This window comes from Carettochelys insculpta, chromosome 18 (genome assembly GCF_033958435.1).
Source record: "Carettochelys insculpta isolate YL-2023 chromosome 18, ASM3395843v1, whole genome shotgun sequence".
Taxonomy (NCBI): domain Eukaryota; kingdom Metazoa; phylum Chordata; order Testudines; family Carettochelyidae; genus Carettochelys; species Carettochelys insculpta.
This window is the reverse complement of record NC_134154.1, coordinates 7,219,108-7,245,263: the sequence shown is the minus strand read 5'-3', so window position 1 is coordinate 7,245,263 and position 26,156 is coordinate 7,219,108. Positions and strand designations below refer to the sequence as shown.

Below are 26,156 nucleotides of genomic sequence, written 5' to 3'. Positions count from 1 at the left end.
ATGAGCCTGACTCTGACACCCTCTAGAGTGGCAGGCACATGTCACAGTACATAGGGCACTGCCAGCTCTTCCCATCCTCACTTCCTTCTTGCCAGAAACTTTGACAGTGGGGGAGGAGGGCAGAAGATTGAATGGCCATGAGTAACACATCTTGAAGAACACCAGTTATGGAAACAGGTTACTGGCTTCTCTTTTTTGACTGACTGCTCATGTCCATTCAACTGAGGTGACTTCCAAGCAGTATCCCTCGAAGCAGGTAGCCGTCATGGACATGCATCTCACAACACAGCTCTTCCGAACTCAGCATCATCCCTGGCCTACTGAGTGATAGCACGGTGGGTTGGCAGCAAGTGTACCGATGACCATGCAGCGGCCTTACAGATGTCCGGTATTGGAATGTGAGCCAGGAATGCCACCAAAGATGCTTGTGCTCTGGATGAGTGTGTCATCATGATCAGTGGGGATGGGACCCCTGCCAATTCATAACAAGTCTGTATGCAAGTGTTTATCCAGTTCAAAAATCCTCTGTGTGGACACCCATAGGCCCTTCGTTCTCTCAGCTGGCGAGATGAAGATGAGAGGATTACTCCCCTTGTGTGGTAACTGAGAATCTTCAATATGGGTGTCCCTGTCCCTCCTCCCCTCTGCTTTGGATCACAATTTGGAATGGTTGAACATGGTTGGCTGGAAGGCTAGGCTGTTGACCTTGCTGTGACTTTAAAACCCCCAAGATTTTTTTTGTGGTGGCTCCTGATAGGAAGTGGCTCCCTTGGACCTGGGAAAGCTGTGGCTTGAGCCACTTGTGGGAAGGGCTGGGGACATAGAGTTCCAATGTCTTCAGGGTCATATGGAAATCCTTAAGACCATGGAGTTTCATGAAAGTCTGTTCTGTGAACAGGGCATGCCCACTGAATGGGAGATCTTGCACAACTGCTAAGCTTCCAAGAAAAAACTCAAGAGAAGCAACCAAGAGACAGCCCACACCACGGTGTGTGTGGCTGTGTCAGCCATATCCAATGCTGCCTGGAGTGCTGCCCAAGCTGCCGTGGCACCTTTATCAAAGAGGATGGACTCAAATGCCTAACAGGACCTGATGATTAGCCACCCATTACTGAAGACTGGAGGATGAATAACCTTTCACCCAAACAAGTCAAGTCTGCTAGAGTCTTTATTCTTAGGGGTGACCTGGCTGACCCTATTGCTCCTGGGACTTCATCACCTCCATCACCAGGGAACTGCAAACTGGGTGAGTAAATAGGTACTCATGCCTGTTAGAGGGGATGAAGTATTGCATTCCACCCTTTTAGAGGTCAGGGGAAGAGATGACGTTATTTGCCATAGGGCAGCTGGGATTTTAGTGACTCCTTCATACAAGGGCAAAGCAACCCTGGCAGTGGCCACTAGGCAAATGACATCAAAGAGGGAGTTCACAGATTCCTGCAGGTTCTCTGCATGCAGGCTCAGATTGGCAGCCACCCTCTTCAAAAGCTCTTGATGAGCTTTCACATTATTCTGGGGGACCAGTGGGGACAGTAGCCACACCAGTGATGATGATAAGGATGCCTGAGCTGGAGGGGACTTCTTCCACCATTACTGGCACAGTGGCCTGTTCATCCACCCTTTTAGGGGTTGGCAGGGTGCCACCGCCGAGACATCTGGTGCCAGTGTGGGGGGAAGGGAGATGAAGGCTGAAGGTCTCTCCGAAGTTCTAGTAACTGAATGGGCCACATAGGATGTCTAGGTGAAACCCAATGGATTCAAGGGATACTACTGCATGGGCCATGGAGTTTACGGCCACAGGCCTGCATGCAGCACCCATGATGCTGGCTACTCCACCAAGTGAAAGTAGGGAACACCATGCTCTGAAGCCCAGCTGGCAGAGTGGTCACTGGTGACCAAGAGTAGGCCAAATGATGACTCCTCTCTGACCAGGGCTGGCCTCTCCGAGCTGAGACAGACCCACATCATTCTGAGGAATGCCTGGCGCAGGGTCCTGGTGACCAGTGGTGGTGATCAACGCTGAATGCTCAAAGGCCAGTGGCGGGATAGCAAGCAGGACTGGGAGAAGGAATAGGCTTAATATTGCGGAGCTGCATGTCATGGTGAAGTTGACCTAGGAGATCAATACGCATCTGTGGAATGGTAGCAGTGTCCGGTCAGTCTGTACTGGGATCGCAGATAGTCTCTATGTTGACTCCAGTTCTCTTGCTGGAGATGGGGGTACATGCCTCAAAGGTCTGCATTCTGCCACTGACAAGCTTGCCTCGGAGCTTCTCTGCCCTGTTCTGGGCTGTCCTGATCAGAAGTGTGCCTGCTACGAGGGGGTGGTCATTAACACATCCCCCGTGATGGGGAGCCCTGCCTCAAGGGAAGCAGTGGTGATCCAAGAGTGGGTTTACCCCAAGACTGGTTCCAGGGAGACTGGTGTGGTGGTACCTGTGAGGACATAATGTTCTGCACCATTTATAGGGCCTCCAGCATGGAAGTAATGTGGAGTTGGCAAGTCCTCCTGCTGCTGTCCAGGGTGGCTGGCCAAGCATGGGCTGGGCTTCTGTGCTCAGCTTGAGCTGGGGCCTTCAAACCCCACTGAGGTGGAGCACTATCTGTTAAGGGCCTTGATCAACCCAGGCTTGTACTATCCCGTGCAGGAAACCAGAGATTGTCCTCTATCTGTCTGCTTAGGCTTTTTCTTTAGAGTCACAGATGGGGACTGATGCCCTTCCAGTGGGAGTGCTGCACATCCAGGTCCCAATGTTGGGTGCCAAACTGCTCTGCTCCAGCATGAGGGTGAGGGTGGGCTCCATAAGAACAGCATTGAGAAGAATCTCTCGTTCTTTGTCCTGAACGTGAAGGACTTGCAAATTCTACACTTACTAATGATGTCTTGCTTGCCTAAACACCATGAACAACTGTTGTGTGGATCATTAACGGGCACCTCCTGCAGCAATAAAAAAGCCGGGCACCAGGGCATGGCCAGTCCCAAGGGTGGACTTAAAATCTCTAAGTACTATGGAGAATGGACAACAGAGAGAAACTTAACAAGTCAGACTAGAAGAACAAAGTCCAACAAGAAGCAACAGTGTTAGGGGCATTAGCACAGCTCCACCATCCTTACTGACAACAAGAAAAACTAAGGGTGAGGGGAGTTGGTGGTGGTCTATTTACTGTAGCGTGTGTGTAATTCCAGTGAGCTCCAAAGCCACTCCCTTACGGCTACTGCTGAGGGAAAAAACTTCTGGCAGCCGTGTACGTGGCAAGAGCACACCTCGAAGTGAACGGACGTGAGCAATCACTCAAAGAAGAAACAAGATACTGAATCCGTATCTGTCCTGTGCAGGTTCTTATAGCGCATCTGTCGCTGTACATCAATGAGGCTGCGTCACACGAACTGCTCTTTTGCTTGAGCTCCTCATTTCTGGTCTTGGTGCCACATTTTCCCCTTCCTTAGGATGATCTAGCGAAGTGAAAGCCCCGGTGCCCTCCCTTAATATTTCTTAGTGTGGGGGTGTTGAGGAATTGGAAATTGTCCGTGTCCATTGTGTGACTGTGCAGACCAATCCATTAGAGAAGAGGCAGCTGGCACACAAAAACCCAGCATAAAGGGAGGCCCAACCTTGAGTTTCTGTAGGTGGGGAAGGGATGCTCATGTCATTGCAGATGTAGACAAAAACCTCAGGGGGCAGAGGAAGCGTAAATAGGAAAGCAGCAACTAACTGATTATATTTAAAACTAGAATTACATTTGAATTTCAATGTAATCAGTTGACACTCCTGAAAGCCAGTACTTCCCAGGAAAGTTGTTCCCGTCTGTTTTTCTCCGCCCTCTCCCCCTTCAATCTAGGGACAGGAAATTAGGCAAACCTTCAGGAACAGGGGACACTGGTTTTGTGCCTGTGGACAGGATGACCAGAACCACTGTGGAAGATTCTCAGCTTTGGCAGTTGATACAAAGTATCCTAGAGCAAGAGGCTGTTGCTTCAGCTCTTCAGGAGCTTCTCTGGAAAGAAGACGCTCTCCTTGGCTCTAGATTAAAAAAAAAAAAAAAAAAAAAAAAAAGTATCAACATGAAAAATCAATTAATTCTTTCCTGTTTCACCCTCCCAATCACTCTTCTGTCGGCACCCACAGGCACGCCTTTGTATACTCAGCCTTTATGGTAATCTCAGAAGATTGTGTGGCACACACCTCTAGCTCGTCACAGACTCTTTATCCCTAATCTCTAGTAGTGGGGTTCTCTAGATTAACAATCCCAGAGCACCTCAGGTCCTTAAACAGTAGAACATGACAAAGTGAAGTGAGCAGGTTCCAACACCTAATGGCATAAATATAAGATTAGATGCAGGGAAAAAGAAGGGGCTGATCCTGAAGGAAGTTGTCCTCCTTAGATTAGTGGAAGACTGAGGTGTTCTGAGGAATGGCATTAGGATGACTTTTCGTTCAGCAGTGGCTGGAGAAATTTCATGATTTCTACTTTTCATAAATTTCATGAGTTTTCCCATATGCTGCAGAATAAGCTTTCAGCAAATTGCAAATTCCAGTCTCTTTAGCTAATGTAAGGGAATACTAAGAGACACCCTTTTGGGTCTGTAAAAGTAGCTTAAAAATGGCTGTTTTTTGTCAAAGATGTGTGAGTTCAGACAAATAATTCAGTCTTTCAAGTTTGTAACTGTATCTACTCTTTCAGACAGTTACATTTGTTATATCATGGGTGTGACAAATTATACTGACTATTCACATTATTCTCACACAAGGAAAAACAACATGTGCTACGTTATATTAAAGGTAAAAGTATCATGTACTGTACTGTATACAGTCCAAGAGGAAACATACCTCCTCTTTTCCATTCCTTCCTGTGCTAGTTATGACAATCAATAATTAGTTTATTTTATATGGTAAATTTCTGTGGTAGAGTATTTGATATGAATTGTGCTACATACAAGATCCTGTTACGTTCTTTCACCCTAACCGAACATATTTACATTTATTCAACTGGTTAATTTAAAAAAGGCTAAAAATCCCACTAGCTGAGATTCTATAAGACAACATTATGTCATTGCAGATGTTTCAACTCAAGAATATTTTCTTTCAGAGAACAAACTTCAGATGAGAGGAAACTTCAGCCTGCTAGTCCATTAGCTAAAAGGTCTCAGCGTGGAGACGCCATGCTTGCATAGCTTCTCTTACTAGAACACTTTTTGATGAACGCTGTCTGACTGAGGGGCCAGCAACCAAAAGAGCAAGAAGAGCCATTTTTTTCCAATTTGGTAAACAACGCAATAATTCAAGAGCCTCAATGCATGTGAATACAAGATGGTCCTTAATAACTAACATCAAACTATACTTTTTCTAACCTCTATCTTAAGAGCAGTGCACACACAATGATTTGTAATGTGATACAGGTTTCTTGCAGGATGGTAAACTTTTTACATATTCTATTTCCTCAAACTTTGTGTGTGTGTTTGTACGACTGTCTTCCTGACTTTCACTCCTGAACCTTCTCTCTCTCTAGAGGACACTAGGGGGAGTTATTTAACATTTTGACATCACATATCGTTTGCTATTTAAATATTAGTTGCTCATTTTCAGGCTTTTAGACATTCACTGTTTATTGAAAATAATCAGAAGGTTTTTTTTTTTTTTTTTAAACCTTTGCAATTATAGCGTCAGGCGTCACAAAGAAGTCCTTAAAGAGCCACATGTGGCTCCAGAGTCCTAGGTTGCAGACCCCCACTGTCTGAGCTGTCAAGCCTAGGTATCCACACAGTGCCACCTCCTGGAGGATTACGAATAAGCTTTAACTATCGGAGGGGTAGCCGTGTTAGTCTGGATCTGTAACAGCAACGAAGGGTCCTGACCAGCATCTGATGAAGTGAGTCTGTGCTCACGAAAGCTCATGCTCAAAACTTTTCTGTTAGTCTGCAAGGTGCCACAGGACCCTTCGTTGCTGAATAAGGTTTAGAATCCTTAGCTCATGCTCTGAGTTCTACACCTGTTAATGCCATGGTGTGGAAGGAAAGACAGAGAGAGTGGCACTGGGAATGAATGTCCAATACTGGAAAAACTGCTACAAGCAGCATTAGTAACTGAGTTCAAATTTTCAGGATATTTAAGGTAGAACAAAAAAGCTAGGCTATAACAGAGTGAAGTGAAGAGGGTGCCTTTAAACTGGATAAACTCACACCTTTTCCTTCATTCTTGTCTGCTGTTATGTGCACTACTGCTAAGGAAATTTTGCTTGTGTTAACTGTGATGGAAATTAAGTTTACGTTCACACCCCACTGAACAATCAGTTTAACGAGGACAAAAAGTAGTGTGGTATGAAACATCATTATAAAAATTGTGTGTTTTCCTGAATCCCACTCCCCCATATCCTGGATAAAGTCCCTTCTTTTGGTAAGGAAATAAACATTACTGATTGTTTTCTATATGAGTTTTCGAAGAGCTGTACCAACTATTCTCATTAGTATACTAAGTCCAACTAGCTGGAAAAACAAGTTTGGCATGCTTCCATTGGTAGCTAGCATCACTGGGGCAGGATGCAGTAGATAGATGGAATATGTGACCATTGCATTATAGACTGAATTAAAAAATTTTACTTTGGCACACCTTAATTTCCCTCATCCTCTGTTCAAGATGTTCACATCATCTATCAAACTAACCACTATACAGGAAGACTTCAAAAACTGGTAAGAGAAGTAATGTTTGTTCTGCTCAAGAGAAGTTAATTTCATGTTTTAAATTTAACTACATTTTTATAGGTCCTTTGGTTTTTCGTCAATGTTCTTTCTCATCTTTTTATTACTTTGGTAGATTCAGACATGGTGACTTCGAAAGTTGAAACATAGTTTAGACTGAGCTGGGTCTCAGAAGAATGTGGATTGGCAATCCATTTAATCCACATGCTTTCTGATTGAGTTGGGGGAAAACACGCATCTGATCCAACTACACCCAAATTGGTTTAATTATGAAACATTCCAATCTAGTCCTCAAAGCAGCCCTTTCTCCAAAAGCAGCATCTTAATCAGGCATAAAAGAAAATTAAACAGCCCCTAAAGCGGTTGTGCGTAGAAAGGGCTGCAGTTCACCTGGCTGCAGGCACTTGGAAAATCCAACAGCAGACTTTGAAACTGCTGCTGAGCAATCAGGGTTTACACAAGTAAACTACAACAATCAATTACAGGTTAGGTGGATAAAGGCTTGACCTGCCCTGACCCAGAAGGCAATGATCACACGCTGTTGCTTTTCTAAAAACAAAAATTACACCTCAATTACTAGTCCCTTGTTAATGGTTAAACTGAATTATTAGGACAGGTTCACCCAGAAGAGACCTGTCCAGGTCTCCAAGCTCTTTGGTCATTAACCTTTTGGCGCCTCTTTAAAGCCAGTGGGATAGAATTTTCATTGAAGACAGTTATATGAAGCAGTTCCTTATTCTTTTGGGGAATTTTGTGCCAAAATATTAAAATATTGCCCAAAAAATAAAAAAATCTGTTTATAAAATTTTTAAACTCTGCATATTTTATTTTATAAAATAACACAATATAATTATGCTGATATCAATTATTTTGTAAAAACAACAAGAAGCCCTGTGGCACCTTATGGACTAACAGGTTTTCTTCTGAAGCATAAGCTTTTGTGGGCAACAGACCCACTTCAATAAATGCAAGACGAAGTTGGTCTTTGCCCACAAAAGCTTATGCTCCAAAAAAATCAGTTAGTCTATAAGGTGCCACAGGACTTCTTATTGTTTTTGTGGATACAGACTAACAAGGCTACCCCTCTGATATCAAGTATTTCAGTAATTTTATTTAAACTACTGGGAAATTGATGGAGAATGGAACTGAGAAGCATTTAAGCAAGTCCTCCATCTCTCCTCTGTCTAACAGTGATGTAGCTGGTATTGATCCTTAACTTCTAATTACTGGGTCAACAAATACATGCAGCCATATGGTCAGTTTTACATTACAGGCACCTGAAGGCTATGGACTCCAACTGACAATTTATACTGAGCACTAGCCACCTCTAAAAAAGTCAGTAGCAAACTGCTCATGGACCATGTTTTAAAGGAATTATTTTTCAGTACAAAAAGGTATACTAGATCTAATCACTAAGGAACCGTAAGAATTTAAAAGGCCATGCTGTTCCTTACAATAAGGCTCTTTTACACCACGGAGGCAATGTAAAGGAGCCTTAAATTCCCCCCACCCACACTCCACCTCCTTTTAGCCTTCTGGGAGAACTCACTAAAAACAATAGGAACAATTTTCTAAGCAGGCAGACTGCTACATTCTGCCCTGACTGAGGGGAGAGAGCCTGACCCACAGCTACCTTCAGTCAGAAACACTCTAAATCCCTTCTCCTCAATGCCAAATGTTCTACAAACAGAAGGTGTGGGTGTGTGTCCCTCTCCCTCCTGCTCAGCTCCCCCACACTGGCAGTGATTCTTCATTTCTATCTGCTTCTCTGGGCACCCAAACTGACCAGCCTGCACCGCTGGGGCGGGACTCATAGGCACTCTTGTGACTTAAGATATTGTTCTGTGGGAAAACAAAAAAATCCGTGGGGGGCCATGAATTCTGTGAGAATTCTACCAGGAGTAAAAAAATGATCATAGGGACTGAACAACTCAGTAAGTCTCGGAGAGTAAGTTGTTAACTCATACTCAGTGATGGGAATGGGTGGCTTAAGGATTTGGTAATAGGATACAGAGTTTTTCCCTCTTCAGGGTGCCTGTCTGAATTTATGGAGCATAATTTGTAATTTCTTGGTGATCTTTGAGAAGCGAGTTGAATAACTGGTATCTAATGGACATGTACCCAGATCGCAAAAAAAACACCTCCAGCTCCCAATTAGCCTTCTTCTTGGAAGTTGCAGCACAGATGTAAAAGAAAATATATTTTAAGTTGCCTTCTTACCTGTCAAGATAGTCCCTTACAAGGACAGCTGAAGCACAGTTAGCGCAGAAAAATATGGCTAGTTTATACTTGTACTGTGCCTGTGGCTAAAGGGATTTTATTTTTCAGGGCTGTTAATCTGTAAATTTCCCCAGTTTGAAAAAAATCACTGAATTTTCTGTGAGGAGAGGGTTTTTGATTAAAAAAAATGGTTGTTTGAGCAAAGTGCTGTTGTCTCACAATGAACTTAGCTTTAAGAAATTCGTTCCAGACTTCAAAAACCACACCAGCTTTACAATTTCACTTTTATAAACTACAAAAATGTATTGCCGATTTTTCACATTGCCTAGTTATAAAAATGTGACAAGTATCATGCCCATGCATCACATGAAGTGGATTTTGACCTACAAAAGCTTATGCCCAAATAAATCAGTTAGTTTTTAAGGTACCACAGGATTCTTTTTCTTTTTCTTTTTTTGCTAGTTATGAAATATATCTATGTAGTGACAAAAGCAACAAATTCATCTTCATTATCCTTGATTTATTTCTAGTTAAACTTCAATCAATTTTTTTAGTAATTGTCATGACACGTTTCTGAATACTTCATTTTTAACTTCAACACTTCCTTCATGAAATCTGTCCTGCTGCCACCTTATAAATTCGGTGCCTACAGTTTCTGCGCATTTGTCACAGAAAGGATTATGATGGGCATTAATAAAAGCACCATGAAGTCACTTACATAACGAGAGAGAGAGAGAGAGAGAGAGAGAGAGAGAGAGAGAGAGAGTGTGTGTGTGTGTGTGTGTGTGTGTGTGTAAGACAGCCCTGCTGAACTTGCTTCAAAATTATAGTAAATTTGATTCAACAGTTCTCTCTTAAATTAATAAAAACTGCATTTGAATAACCATTGATGCTGAAACCAACTTCACTTTAAATAGTCACCTTTACGGAAACATGCACACGGAGCTCTTCCCCTCTCCCCCACAGAGAAAACAAGATTTGCATAAAACTCCAGCATTTGCTGAGCTTGTGTTCTGACAATGGGCTTTATCATGAGGAAAAACAGTTCACTCAAACACAACCTTCCTTTTTGGAAAATCATTTATGAACAGTTCAAAACCAGGCTCATATCTAAAACCACTGTCTCAAATCCTACTCTTTGATGTCAGCTACAGGCACCTATTTTCTTTTACCACAGAGGGCAGGACAAAAGGCAATGAGTTCAAAGATAGTGTAACAGATTAAATCTGGGGAGAACTTCCTCCTGTTAGAACAATGGACAATGCAACAGACTGCCTAGGGAGACTGGTGAAGGATCCTTCACTGGAGGCTTTCAAAAGGAGGTTGAATATCTTGGATGACTTAGACACAGCAAATCTTCCAATTTGCCAAGAGGTTAGATGAGATGACCCTTGTGGTTCCTTCTAATTCTATGCACTGTGCAAACCATCTTAATCTTTGCTTTTTGTGAATACAGATGGACATCTTTTTTAGTGATACAGAATATGGCCCTGGCACAAGAAATTAAAAATTTCCATCCAAATCAAGTTCTGCAATTTACAGTCATCCCTAATTTTGAAGGGCTGATATAAATAAAGATGTAACTAGAGTACCTTTCATCTTCTAGGATAATAGCTAGCTATTAACTTCAATTTTACTGTTAACTTCAAGGCTTCTTCCGCCATTAGCTTCTGTCTGCAGTTAGCTAGTTATTTTTTAGAAATTTCAGAAAAATCTTTGTTTGAGAATTACTTAATGTGCATATGTCTTGAATGTTACAGATCTTTACCCTGCTATGCTGAAAGTGAGTTCCCACGCCAATACCAGAAGGAGAGCCAGGGGAAGGAACTGGAGAGGAATTTGGAGGAGAGTGGAGATTCCCTGTGATTAAAATTCCAATGTCATTGTCCATATCATCTGGGAATGGGAGGTCAAACATGTCATCTGAAAGAAAGAGAGAAAAAGATAAGTCCCATGTCTAGCCTGTGACACAGTTAGAATAAATGAAGTCCTGTTCACTGATCTATTGTGTATTAGACACCAAGTCCTTTTCGTGGATGCTACTCCTTTGCAATGGCCTTGATCTGGATACTGAAAAGGCTGCTGAAGGAAGGCAGTAAATCTTTTATTTTACCTGACTTAGTGCTTTTAACTCTGACAGCAGAAATTTAAAAACGAAAATAAAGTTGACAGATTGGTTGACAGATCTCTAAAAATTCTGCATCCTAGAAATGGTCATACACTGAACAAAAGATTTTCATGTTAAGCAACTTGTTAGCAAGTCAAATGAAAATCAGGTTAAGACTGAATTAACTCTCACAGCAGTGGGTCATGGATGCTCTCAGCAACCAGAGAACAAAATATTTGAAATGCTTGAAAAACCAAAGGGGTTTGTTGGCTTTCAACAGGTGCTGTACTTGAAGATTTTACCTCTATAAGACAGATTCTGGAAGCTTCACTCACATCATCTTATTCAGTATGTAGTCTCACTGACTTCAAGAGAACTACTTAGAGAGTAAAGTGTACTCTGTGCCAGGACAGCAGAAACTGGCCCATAGTGAAATATAAGGTTCAAAATTAAGTGTATAATTACTTTGAAAAACTGCTTACATTATCCTGCCAAGGCTCTGATTTTAATATTACACTTTAATTTGAAAACAAACCTAATGATTTTGTCATTTTATCCCCTGAAAACTAAATAATCTATTTGTATAATTATTATACCAAATAGTAACGATATGAGCCCAGTGGAAGCCAGAAATATAGGATAGTGTAGAGGTTCTCAAACTCTAGTTCACAGAAAGCTGGGACCTTGATTCTGACTGCTTCTACCCTCATCCTTGGTTTTATTTTTTGTTGTTTTTTGTTTTTAAAGCAGCTGAAAATGTGGAGAAGTTAGCTGACTCCCAGGTAGAATACCCATTCTCCCCTCTATACCTGGAGCAGACAGCCATCTGCTCAAATCAGAAGTTGCCAGGGATACCTCTTTCTAATCATTACCTCACCTCTTCACCCAAATACCAGCAGCATGACTGAGTGCAACAGACCATTAAAAATACCAAAATACCTGCATAGCACATCATCATTTATGAATAATTTTATGCTGGTAGTTAAGGACTGTGGCAAGACAATAAATTGAAGGAGCTGACCCATAGGAAGAAGAGAGGTAGTGGTCCATGAAACGTACTCTTACGATGTGGTCCAAGCTTAGAAGATTTTAGAATTGGTTGGAAGAACAGGTCAAAGAGCTTGTGAAAATTCAGCCCTCTTTAAATCAAAACACTTCAGCCAGTTCTAGAGGGTTTGCGCACAGCTTTTCACCAGCAGGTCAATTTTTTGACTAGGTTGTGATCAAAAGTTGTCCTATTGCATTGGTTCGTTGTCTTAAATGAAATCTAAGTGATGGTCTCAGCTCCTAGTGTTCCATAAACTGCAACATTGCCTGTCAATCTCCCTGCAGAAGCTAAGGACTAAGTGGAAAAATAGCATCCTGAACTTATGCACTGTGATGGAAGCGTCCAACACTCTCAGATCTAAGAGTGGCTTCTGTCTCTTATTCTTTCTGGGAACCAGAAAGTGTTTACAATCAAACTCCTTATCTCTCTGTTGGGCAGAAATCAGTTCTACGGCGCAGGAGGAGGAGGAAGAGGTCTTGAGATGGGGGCATAAAAAAGCAGAGGAAGGGCCCGGGGTAGGAAATGGAAGCAGGAGCATTGTGCGGGGGGTGGGGGGATCTACAAGGAGCCACATGCACCCCACAAAGTGGAAGTGGCTGGACAGCAGCCAGCAGGGGGTAATAGGGCTAATGCCAACAGCAGGGAGCCCTTCCCTCTCTACACCCCAGTTCCCTGCACGTGCTTTTCCTGGCAGCTACAGGGAAGATGTAGTACTGCATGAGATCTTGTCAGGGGATAAGGCAAAACACATATCCATGAACGCTGTTATATGAATATGATATATTTTACACTCATGCACACACACTCACACACACGCATACTCCATCTTGCTGTTACCAACTAGTTGCTCCCCCTGATTTCACTGATGAGGTGAGTTAGGTGAGGGAGGGGTGAAGCCTGGCTTCTGTCGATGCGGATCTATGAGCCTAGGTTGACAAGACAAAAAACCCAGGGTCCTCCTGTAAGACTCCCTGGACTCATGTAAATCTACACTACTTAGTTGTTGTATGCATATGCAAAATTGGTATCACCATATGCATATGCAGTTAGTCCTCTGTGGCTCCTTCTTCTGGGTATTATGATAATACTGCCACACTCATCTTCAAAGGGTCTTTGAATTTACCTCCAAAGAAGTTGCTTGCTTCTTACTCCCATGGCCATCTTAATGAGCCCACTTGACAAATCTTAGTGTCCTTGGGTTTGGCTTCTATCCCATCTCCAACCATTGCAGCTGTTTGGAGGCCCTCTACGCTTCGCTCATTCACAACTCATTCACTCAACTGGGCAATAGTGTGATGGGGTTCTGGGGTCCCCCAAGCTCTGCACCCCGTCCGCAGGCAGGAGAGTCTCTCACTCAGCAGGAAAACAGCAGGTTTATTAGCTGACAGGACACAGCATCGTACAGAGGAGTCAGTACAGCCGGCAGAGACAGCCAGTCCAATCCATGTTGGGGGGAGGACGCCCCGAGGGGCCCCCAGAGCCGGGGCCTTGCCCCCTCCTTTGTCTCTCTCTCCCTCAGCCCAGACTAACTGCTTCCAACCCCCAGTTCCAATTCAAACCCCTCAGGCTCCACCTCCTCCTTTGTCTCCCGTACAAAGGTGTTACCTGGTCGTCAGGGTTACCCTCAGCAGGACCCCACACCCTCTGTGAGCCACTCACATACACACAGGTATCCCCCACTCCATCACATCTCTCCCCCCTTCCAGACCGAACTGAGCGGGGTCACTCAGCCGGTGACCTGGGGAAGTTCGGGGCCCTCCCCTCGTGATCGGGCATCGGCTGTACCCTCGGTGCTTCCCTTCATGTGCACCACCTCCATGTCATAATCCTGCTGGGGGAGGCTCCAACTCAGGAGCTTGGTATTGGCCCTTTTCATGTGATGCAGCCGGACAAGTCCCTTTAGTTCCCTCAGGCTGGTTGGTCTCCCTGCTTCGGCCCCGGTCCGTCAGCCACGTTCTCAAGTCGGGCAGGCAGAGCCCATACAGATGCTGCAGCATCAACAGATCAAATAGTTCTTTTCTGGTCTGGGCCCTGCCCTGTGTGACCACCAGCCCATACAGCTGCTCCGGCAAATGTCTGGAATTCAGTTACAGTCCAGTAAAAGAAGGTACAAATGCTTCCACCCTTGGCATTTAGCCAGACCACCAAAATGGTTGTGTGCCTCAGTTTCCCCTTCCATGCCACACAATAGGTTTGGAATGTTCCTCCTCACGTGAGAGGTTGCAAGACTAGTTACAGGGAACAACGGTGACATTTCAGAGTTACAGACTCCTTCAACATACAACTCATGCTTCTACATCAATGTCATCATGTCACATGGCTCTTTCCAAACCTTCAGTACATGGTACAATTCTACAGCTTTTGGTAGCAGCACCCCTTGGTTACAACAGTCAGCGTGAGTAACAGAACAAACCCATTGCAACTGCACATTTACGTTGCTCTTTGGTAGACCACAACCTTTGTGCAACAGCCTTGAGAATCTGGTATTTTGGGGATAAATGGCTGAGGCCTTTCTTAGCACCATCAAGTTCTAATCTTCTCTCTTGCCCCCTGGGGTGGAAATTTGATCTCTCTGGCTGTGCCCTCCCTTCTAACAAGAGCTGGGCCATTGATGATCTCAGGGAGACGGCCCCCTCCCAGCCAGCCTGGAAATTTGCAAACCAAACTGCTTTCTGAGAGTTGTTTTGTGAGTCCCAGACGCAGAATCCACATGGAGGAATCCCTGTTTATCCCTTACTGGCCCACCAGGCCCACAGCATCTTTGTCCTTTTACCTCCAACTACTGCCTCCCCATGGAATCAGAAGTGGAGTCCAGTATAAGAATATAAGTGTTTCCATCCTCTGGAGATGGGGAATTGCTGGCGCTCTCCTGCATCCTACAGAGACTGACTGTGCAGCTGTTTTATTTGGTTCTCACAGGGCTGCTCACACTACCTGATAGTTTTCACTTTACTTGCACCAGCTTCCAATTCCTGAGAAACTTTTACCCTGCCTGCTTTGGACCCTTGCAGAGCACAGCCAGTGGTTTCACACTCAGGCAGGTCCTGGCCATCAGGAGCTGAAACAAACTTCTCCCCAGGCAAAGGGCTGCTCTGGCTCTTACAGACAGACAAGCACCTTTCCTGTTCACTCTCCTCCACCTCACTCCCATTTTCTGCAGTCCCCACAGACGGGTCAGGAAAAGTTTCAGGGACATTCTCTTCCTCAAGAGCTCCCCCAAACAACAACTCACCCCTGTCTTGCTCCACAGCGGCACTGCTCCCTTGAGCCACAACCAGCTCCTGGGGTTCACCTACACCCAGGATCACTTCTGGCCCATCAGGCAGATTCCCACATAATCCCCCTCCAAGCAGACAGCCAGTACCACCGGACAGAAGGTTAGGGTCCCTTTCCTCCCTTCTCCTACCAGCTCCTTTATCTTCATCAGTCAGCGTAACTCCATTGCCCGTCTGTTCTTGTGTCCTGGCGAGAGGATGACTCTGGTAGGACAGAGTCCTCTCACCCCCTCCCAATAACACCTCAGCATCAGGCAAAGAACAAGTACCAGAATCGTCTGGTCTCTGGGATTCCCTGATGATCCTAACTGGATTAGACCAAGTTAAAGCATCATCCCCCCTGAGAGACACAGAGGCAGGCCCACTTCCCATCTGGGCTTCAGCTGCCCTCAGATCCAGCTCTGGGATCTTGGCTCCATCTCGAGCCCCCACAGGCTCAGGCAAAGGATTCACTTCCCCAGAAGCAGAAGCACTTTTTTTTTGCACCAAGGACCAGTGTCCTTAGCAGGGATACCACTGCCCATCCCAGAGCCATTCCCTCTGCTCCAGCCCCCATGGCTGGATTCAGAGTCACACCTGGAATGCTCTTTTCTGGTGGATCCTTCTCCAGCCACCCCAGGCTGGTGAATCTTCCTCAGACAATGGGCTAAGTTCCTCATTGGCACCTTTTCCAAACGCAGGCTCTGCTCTCTCCCCAGGCTGCTGCTGCTGTTCAACACAGACAGACAATGGGAGACACTCTCTCCTTTGTCCCAGCCCCCGGCTGGTCTCCACACACACACAGAAGGTGAAGCAGCTTCTCTCACAGACAACTTGCCATTCCCAGTGTATCAGCTGCTTTCCTGCACAGACACACAGGCACCTTCCTCGGCCCAGGCCTGGAAAACTTTTTGCAGGTCTGTCTTGGCCACTAGTAGATGATGGGTTGGAATCGCTCCTTCCCTCCTTGAGCTGCGGCAGGCCACTCAGTTCAGAGCTCCATGCAGTCCAGGGTTCCCTGCCCCGATCCGGGCTCACCTCTGCAGGATTCTCCTTAACCTCAGCTCCGCCACTGCACATCCACGCTGCCTTGTCCAGCTTCTTTAATCTCGATTCGGTTTCCAGGTGCTGCCACTTCACAGCGGAGTTGCTCAGCGTGGTTGCAGGCTCTCAGGCTGATGCCCTCTGCACCCCACGATTCCTGGAAGAATCCCTTCAGTGTGCCAGGCTCCTTGCGGGTCACAAGCTGCCCAGGGTTAGGCCGTAGGCCCCTCCGCCCTCTGGGACCGACTCCAACAGACTCCCAGCGGAACCCCTTCTTCAGTGTGACACCCGCTCTCAGGGACCATGAGCACCCTGTCTTGGGAAGAACTCATTCAGCGTCAGCCTCCTCAGGGGTCACTTGTTCCTGGGGGTTGGGTTCTCGGCCCCTCCACCTTCTGGGACCGACTCCAACAGATTCCCAGGAGTAACCCCTCCTTGGGTGTGACACCCCCTCTCGAGGACCACAACCGCAGTTGCCTGGGTTCGGCCGCAGGCCCCTCCGCCTTGGGGAACTGCACCTCACTGCCCTTCAGCACACCTGGGTCTCGCAGGCCCCTCTTCTTCCGTGGCGCCCGTCACTTACTACTGGATGCTCCATCCTCGGGGTGCAGAACATCCCACTTCTGACACCAGTGTGATGGGGTTCTGGGGTCCCCCAAGCTCTGCACCCCGTCCGCAGGCAGGAGAGTCTCTCACTCAGCAGGAAAACAGCAGGTTTATTAGCTGACAGGACACAGCATCGTACAGAGGAGTCAGTACAGCCGGCAGAGACAGCCAGTCCAATCCATGTTGGGGGGAGGACGCCCCGAGGGGCCCCCAGAGCCGGGGCCTTGCCCCCTCCTTTGTCTCTCTCTCCCTCAGCCCAGACTAACTGCTTCCAACCCCCAGTTCCAATTCAAACCCCTCAGGCTCCACCTCCTCCTTTGTCTCCCGTACAAAGGTGTTACCTGGTCGTCAGGGTTACCCTCAGCAGGACCCCACACCCTCTGTGAGCCACTCACATACACACAGGTATCCCCCACTCCATCACACTGGGCAATCAAGTCACAGGGGAGAGTACAAAGTACAAAGACATTTCCTTTACCTTAAGTATTCTTAAGGGCTATAACATTGCACCAAGGCTTAATAAGAAGTTTCCATATAAAAAGACTTCATACAAAGTTGTATAACTACGGTACAGAGTTATGGGACGATGATTAATGCTACATTTGCACACCTAGCGTTTGCACGGGGTGCCAGCTGAACTGTAGCAGTTCTTTCATTGGATGCAGAGGGACAGTGCAGCTCTCAGTCAGCGTTGTTTGCAAGCATCATGTGCCTCACAACACGTGCCCTTGCTTTGTGTGTGTGTGTGTGTCTTTAGTAGGGGGACAGAAACCGGAATCTGAGAACCTGTGCACGGGCAATGGTAAACTAATGCCCTTGCAGGTCTGTCCCCCTCATCTCCACACACTAGCAGCAGCAGGGAGAGCCCAGCAAGGTGGCCCCAGCTCATGCTACTCCACTTCCTGCTGGGGAGAGTGGGGTCAAACCTGTCCCTCCCCTGGAGTGACGCAGCCAGAGAGCAGGGCGCTGGTGCCACCCTGCTGCATCTTCCCCACAGCTGCCAGGGAAAGCATGTGTAGGGGTGAAGAGAGGGAAGGGCTCCTACTGCTGGCACCAGCCCTGTTACCCCGCCCCCCCACTGGCTGCTGTCCGGCCCCTTCCACTTTGTGGGGTGCATGTGGCTTAGAGTCCTATGACAAATGCCAGTCTGTCTCTTGTTTTAAATAATAGTCGATATCTTCAGTTGAGATTGTGTGTGGTTTTTTATTCTTTCGATCTTCAAAGGGAAGTGCTAATAATGCTTAAATGTCTAAGAGAGACTGAAACATTAATTGTGCTTACAGAGCTCAAAACAGGACTAACTTATTTTAATTCAGTTTATGTTAATATGTGGGAAGTGATTAACAAGGACATTCTCTTTGCTCAGTCACTTGAAACAATTTACGAGGCCCAGGCACGTTCAGATGATTCAAAGTCACCAGATTAGAACACAGAGCAAAATGTCACTTTCAATACGGTAATGTATTTTCACAATAACGTTCATACCCAGATTTTGCAGCAAGCAGAGACATTGACAAACATGATGATGATTATGATTAGAAGCTTAAAACTTCCAGTAAAATCCTCTGATTTGAGGGGGTCAGGGGGAGCACAGAGAATAGAGGAAATCATCTTCACATAGGAATTGTGACAAGTTATGTGAAGATGATAAGTTGTATAGGCAAGATGAGGAAGCTATAGGAGAGGCAGATCCCACAGAGAATGGGTAGATGATGTAGTAGATTGGTGCAGAGCCAGTCTACAGAAACTAAGCCACTCCACACTGGACAGGGAAAGGTGGAAAGGAATAGTGAGAAAGGCATCAGACACCAACGGGCGCTGAGCTCACAGTTATTGATAATGATGGAAATGAAGATTAATTATAAGAAGAGCCAGTTTTGTTTTAAAAGCCCATGCAATAGCACACATTTCTAGATAGCTGCTTTGCTTACAAGTATACAATTAATAGCAGAAATGTAACTTGCTAAACTCCATTTCTAAACTTGGGGTGGCTGACTATAATGACTCCATTTGATTTGAATGTAAAGAATTTAATTGCAAGGGGGAGACTTTTAGTCTTGAACTACTTAGACTTATTTCAAGCTCTGCTGCTAAGTATGTTTAAATCTACATGGGCTGGTTGTTTTGCTTCATCATCAGAAGAGAGCAGTGGATGGCAAAAACAGTGAATTAACCTAATTTATTAACTTCTTTTCTACAGCCCTAGTGCACAAAACACAACTAATGTCATGCTCTGATTAGCCCCCAAAGTAAATGATAGTGATGATAATTTAGGAGACAGTTTAATTATTAAACACAGAACAGAACTGAGAAAATTAAATTTAACACCATTTTCGAAACACCAGTCCTTGTATGTGATTCTAATTAGCATCTGAAGTACTAAAGTCGAGGTTAATGCAGGTTAAATATTTGTATGTAATATATTCAGTCAGGATTTCAGGGCCTGGAAAGGACAGCTGCATATGCATTAAGAATAGCTTCCCCTTTGTGAGGCCCACTGAAATTTCAGGAGCAGATCAAAGACTCTTTCATAAAAAATAGATTTTTCTCCCAATTCCATATAGCAACTTCTCTCTTAATAAAGTATTTTACTTTGTATTGCTATAACTACCACTTTAAATTGTTTTTAAGGACACTTTTCAAAATGATAAACTAATATAAAATATCTGATAACAGTAACAATAATCCTACTAATTAAGCTTGTACAGTTTGAGACTACGCCCCTTGGACCAGCAGACCTATTTGAGATTTGCATTTTCTGAAACAAGATCATTCCAAGCAACTTTGTGCACATGGCTGTTGCTTAAATAATTGAATCTTCCAATAAAAAAAACAGCCAGATCAATTCAATAATGTGCACAACCAAAATATGTACCTATATGTGTCTAGTCACAATAGGAAAGAACAGCACATGATGCTGATGCAAAGCTGTCTGGATTCCTCTTTCATACCCATGTACGGATATTCTACTAGTGGATTTTCTACATTCAGACTAATGTATAAAGCATGCTGTTTTTTTCCTACATTCAGACTAATTTATAAAGCATGCTGTTTTTTTCTACATTCAGACTAATTTATAAAGCATGCTGTTTATGCTGTTTACTTGGTTCCAAACAAGTCAGCCGAGGATGTGATTGTTGGTCAGGAGACACAAAAAGGCTGGTCAGAATCCCAAGTACACTATTCTCGCACCACAATGAGCTGCTGCCATTAAAAGTTAATTAAAATTACTTGTAATTAGGCTTGGAAGAATTCTTCATATAATTTTATTTCAACAGGTAAATTTTTAAGCATTTTTCAGTTTTTTTTATCGATGAAAATATTCAAAGTCATGCAAAATTATGGATTTAAGCTTTTTAATTTTTATCAGTTTAAATTTTCAGTTGTAGGAAATTATGGGAAAGCAGGTCAGAAAATAGTTAATGACAACAGATACTAAGCTCAATGTTATCTGTAAATTTACTTTGTATTCACTGTGCTCAAGTGTTGTCTTATACTAAAGTAACTCTTAGCTGTATTGCTACAACTTTATACATTCACTTGAAAGATAAATATCTATATTTATTCTATGACACTGAATCTGTAAAGGTGACCAGAAATAAGTCAAAATGTTGTAAACACTTTCAATCACTAAAAAAATAAAATTTACCAGTATATGGCACATACCACAGTTTTACCCACAATGTTGTAAGATTCATAGATGCTGAACGTGACATACTAATTATTATGCTGGAATATTCGCTCCTCTTCCTTTCTCACCTGTCCAGTGATGATAAACTTCTTCCAGCCTGACATCGCCATTTGGCAATATTTTATTCTTATAAATGAATAAGCCTATAATCTTTTGCAATACTTACTTTAGATCTGATTCATTACACTAAACCTATGTTCACAGCTGGCCGTAGTAATTTTAAATGTGCCACATATAAAATTGAGATGACCCAGGTGGTCTGTAAATGGCTCTTCTTTCATCATGCAAGTTGCCCTGGTGGCAAATATGGTTATTGTGCCTGCTTTTCTACCCACTATGATAAATGTATAGCCTGGGCACTTCTTGCAGATGCATTTGATTACTGATCCAGATTACAGTGGTAGATTCAAGACTGCTTGGTAGTTGGTAACAAGTTTATGAACATGTCCCATACTGTATTCCAATTTGGTAGAAAACAGTGCTTCACTATTGTAGGCAGACTCATTCTCCAGAAATCAACAACAATCTAGATGCTCAGCAAATCAAGTAATGAAATGGAGAACACCTGTAGCAGGGACAATATTTGCAAGAGAGGCCATTTTTTGCTTCACTTTTCACTCCAGTGAACTTTCTTCAAGACAGTGACAGAAATGTTGCTATTTTGGCCTTTGCATTGTGATATGCCTCAATGTAGTGTAAAAACCATCTCTGAAAAATTAGGGAGACAATTCCTGCAAAATGCAATCTAACACAGTCAGTACAATAAGAAACTGTAAACTCTGGCTGCACCTAGACTTACCATGATGGTCAATGGCTGTTATGCAATTGTTGGTATGCCGGTTGCATGCCAAAAATTGACTTTGCAGCCATCAACTTCAGTACCTGTCTTCACTGCAGAAGGTTGATAGGAGCACTCCTCCTGTCAACCTTCCTTAATACCATGTGGCTCAGGAGGAGTTCCAGGGTCGATGTTGACCCTGGAATGTGCCATTTTGCGCGAGCATGAAATGGTACCCCAAAAGATTGACCTGGAGCAATCTATCTTCTCCTGTAAGTGTAGATGTAGTCTTTGTGAAACAGTATTTTGCTACAGGATCATTCCTCTCACTGACTTCCACTCTATGACACTATTATGTTCAGTGTTGTTGAAGCCAGGTTGGTCTTAGGATATTGGAAAAACGAGATGGGTGAGAAAGTATTTTTTACTTGTCCTGACCTGAAGAAGAGCTCTAAAGCTTGTCTCTCCATAGAAGTCCATCCAATAAGAGGAAGTTACTCACCTTGTTCAGTAACAATGGTTCTTCAAGATGTGCGCCACTGTAGGTGTATCTGTGCCCCTGCACCTCTGCATTGGAGATTTTTGGTAGCAGTGCCCCTTGAGCCCAAACATATGCTCTCCCTCCCTTGTGGTCTGACTTCAGGCTATCTAACACAGCACAGGCTCACCTCAGCACCAGTGCTTCTCTATCATAGAGCTTTATGGAGAACAGTGAAGTCGAGGGGAGGAAACTGGCTTGTGGCGCATCCATGGGGGGACATATCTTGAAAAAACACTGTTCTTGCACAAAGCGAATAGATTTCTTAGAGAACTGGTATTCACTACTGGTACTGCTGGGCAGTATCTACCACTGGAGGCTGGAACTTCAGAATGGAGTCTTTAACCACAGACAGTACTATGGCATCAAAGGCAGCATCAAAGTCTGAATTTCCAGTAATCATACATTTTGTGAAAGTGCAGAGTCCAAGCTGCTCTCAAAGATGGGGACGTCTTTCAGGAATGTAACAGAGGCAGAAATTGACCTTGTGGAGTCTGTACAGAGTTCATAGAGGCTGCAAGTTGCACCCTTTTTAAGTGATAAATGGAACCAGAGATCCAGTGGGATGGTGTTAAAGCTGTGAGCAAAAGGATGTGTTTAGTCCTTTGTCCTGCCCAAACAGAATGATAGTGTTCTTCTAATAGGTAAAATATACAGAATTGCATCCCTGATGTGACGATGTGGATTTAGGGGGAAAAAAAAAAAACCAGGAAGATGGATCTATTGAAAAGCAGAGGCAACTTCTGGAAGAAATGTGGGATGTGGCAAAAAGTGTTACTTTGTCTTTAAAAAAAGACTATATCTGTTGGGTGTACCATCGTATATTGACCTCAGTGGGCTCCCCAAGCTTATAGGGAGACATCGCTTGTGACTGTCATCATAGGTATTTGTGCTGCAAAGAGAATACTCTGGCAGACATTGTGAGAGTGTGAACATCAGTCCAGGGATAGCTTGACTACGAGGCATACTGAGTCTTCAGTGTCAGTGGGGTTTGTAAACAGAGTTTAGTCATGCCTGGATGATTCTCATAGTGAGTTGTGTAGTTTACCACCAAAGTGGTGGCTGCCATGTTGCCTAGGAGTCACAGACATTGCTTTGCTGTGACCTACGGTCTCTGTTGGATGGCATTTATGAACACAGTAATATTCCAGTATCTCTCTAGTGGAACAACTCGTGTGGCTCGGATGGTGTCCAGGCGTGCACCCATGAAGTAGAGTTTCTGGGTAGGTGTGAGGTGTAAATTCAGAAAGTTGACCTGGAATCCCTGCAATATTAAAGTAAGTAAGGTGTCCCCAAGTGCATGCATGGCCTGCTGTTATGAGGATGCTACTATCAGGCAGTCGTCAAGGTAGGGAAAATTTGGATGTACCTTTTTCACAGTTGGGTGACCACCAACGTGAAAACTTTTGTAAAGCCCTTGTCGCCATGGTCAGACTGAGTGGCAGGACTCAGTACTGAAAGTGTTGGTGTTTGGTCTTCAGCCATAGGACTCTCCCGTGAGCCATATGACTGCGACATGAAAGTATGCATCCTGAAGGTTGAGGGATGACATCCAATCTCCTTTGCTTAGTAACATAAGAACATGAGAATGTAACAGCAGTCATATTGGGTAAGACCAAAGGTCCATCTAGCCCAGTTCCTTGTCTTCCAACAGTGGCCAATGCCATATGTCCCAGAGGAAATGAACAAAACAGGCAATCCCTCTCCTGTTATCCATTTCCAACCTCTGAAAAATAGAGGCTCGGGACACCATTCCTACTCATCCTGGATAATAGCAATGGATGGACCTAACTTCCATGATTTTATCTAGTTGTTTTATGAACTCCATTAAACTCCTGGTCTTCACAAAGTAATCTGGTAAGGAGTTCCAGAGGCCTACAGTGCACTGCATGAAGAAAAACTTCCTTTTGTTCATTTTAAACTGGTTATCTATTAATTTAATTTGCTGAACTCTCACTCTTATGTTATGGAAACAAATAACTTTTCCTTATTTACTTTCTCCATATCTGTCATGATTTTATAGAACTCTATCATATCCCCTCTTAATCTCCTTTTTTCTAAGATGAAAATTCTCAGTCTTTTTAGTCTTTCCTCATATGGCACCCGTTCCAAATTCCTAATCATTTTGTTGCCCTTTTCTGACCCTTTTCCAATGTAAATATATCATTTTTGAGATGAGGCAACCACATCTGTAAGCAGTATCCAAGGTGTGGGTGTACCATGGACTTCTATAGGGTCAATAAGATATTCTCTGTCTTATTCTCTACCCCTTTCTTAATGGTTCTGAATATTTTGTTTCAAGAACTATCTGCAATGACTCCAAGATCTCTCTCGAGTGGTTATAGCTAATTTAGTGCTCATCATTTTGAACGTATAGTTGGAATTATTTCTTCCAATGTGAATTACTTTACATTTAGCAACATAAAACTTCATTTGCCATTTTGTTGTCCTATCAGTTAGTTTTGTGGCAATGAAAGGTTTGGGGCATGGGAAGGGGCTCAGGGCTGGAACAGCGGTTCAGGTTGAAGGGATGAATGTTGTAGATGGGGGATCTGGAATGGAGCTGAAGATGAGGCATTTTGGGTACAGGCTACCCCTGGGAGAATGGGTTCCCCAAATCCTCTCTCACTGAAGCAGCTCCAGGCCAGGTGAGAAGCGCCTGTCTGCTGGCCATGGCAGCTCCTGTGAAGCTGAGCTAGGCTGGGGGTGGGATACCTTTCTCCCAGCTTGGCAGGTCTGTCCTGCTGTGGATGGTGGGGGAAAAAACTTTGAGAAGGTGATGCTCCCCCGTCATGGCAGCTCCATGCTGTTAATATCACATGTGAATATATACTATGTAAATATCCTTAAATCAAACTCTAGTAAGTTCTCAAGCAGCATTATTCTGACTTTTTCTATCTCACACATTTCAGTTATTACGGGTGGAAGTAAGTTTTGTCAGTGGCTGTATGTACCATTAAACTGACATTTACTGACTTCTACCAATAAAAACTGAACTTTTACAACACCTATTTGTACCATGAGAGAGGAGACTCAGGCCCTTCAGAGTTTGGGTGCTCTCTGGCACACGCTTGCTCTAGAGTATCATCCATAAGGCACGGTACAGACAGGGATATTTTACCTACCACACTAACTCAAGAGTTAACTTACCATTGTTGGGGCTAAATCCATCCTCATTGGGATAATTTGCTGGAGCGACCTGGATGGTTGCAGAAGTTGGAAATACCAGGATGTGCGTACAAGAGGCATCCTGAGGGGTATTCAGTTGAGATGACTGCAGATTCAGTGCAGTACTGCGGCCAAATACGGATCCCATAGTGACAGCATCTTTCAGGGCAGAAACATAGGCAGAATCATGACTCTTCAGTCTCACATGTATGGGTACTGTTTTCAATCTATATGTAGTGTGTTTGTGTTTAGCCCAGTGAAATAGCTAGATGTGTAATCTGGAATGACATGCTAATAGTTCTGAAGTTTCTAGCTTTTAGTCTAAAAGCCTTTTTATTAGTAAAGCTCGAGGAAGTCACCAAATTTGTTTAAATGGAACTGCTTAGCTGCCTGAACACACTTACTGTAGCTCTCTCTCCATTTTTCCATCTGTCATCTCATGCTGCTTCTTACTTCATTATACATATAAAAGCAGCACAAAACAGGTTTAAAAATCTGTCTTCAAATCCCAAAAACAACCACTCTTCCAGCCAAAGGAAAAAAAAAATCAGGTTTTAAAGCATTTTAAAGCTAGATATTTATTTCCAAAAATATCTGAAAATTTGCTGGATGAATAATGGAAGCATTACATATAAACCATAATGGTAAACTACATCTCTCCTATCTGAGGAACAGTGATTGTAAATTTTAAAAAAATCTCTAAATTCACAAAAAGCAATATAAAATATAGCACTTCCCAAGATGTGAATGGAATATAAATCCAACCACAAAAAGAGCCAACAAAAACAATGAATACAAATAATTTAAACAAATACAACAAATGAGAAACAGAGGAGGAGTAGGAGGGAAAATATTTGTAAAATTAAACAATTCAGAAAAAACTGTGCCATGATATACTCAGCAGCATCTCTTGGTTGTCACAATAACTTCCTCTACCTACAGAGGAGCCTCATGGCTAACTTTCATTTGGTTCTCTCTTGTGGATTTCTCTACATAACAGGGCCCCTC

General features: G+C 43.8%; 1 protein-coding gene across 2 annotated transcripts in view; it reads right to left on the bottom strand.

The window, feature by feature from the left end:
- The window catches only part of MED13L (mediator complex subunit 13L), a 333,854-nt gene that overhangs the window by 5,316 nt on the left and 302,382 nt on the right, over window positions 1–26,156 (bottom strand). For both annotated transcript variants that reach the window (XM_075012327.1, XM_075012328.1), the window contains exons 27-29: window positions 25,131–25,307; window positions 10,683–10,837; window positions 3,861–4,022 (exon numbers count right to left, since the gene is read on the bottom strand). In XM_075012327.1, the coding sequence (XP_074868428.1) occupies window positions 3,861–4,022; window positions 10,683–10,837; window positions 25,131–25,307 (494 nt within the window). The remainder of the gene's footprint in view (window positions 1–3,860; window positions 4,023–10,682; window positions 10,838–25,130; window positions 25,308–26,156) is intronic.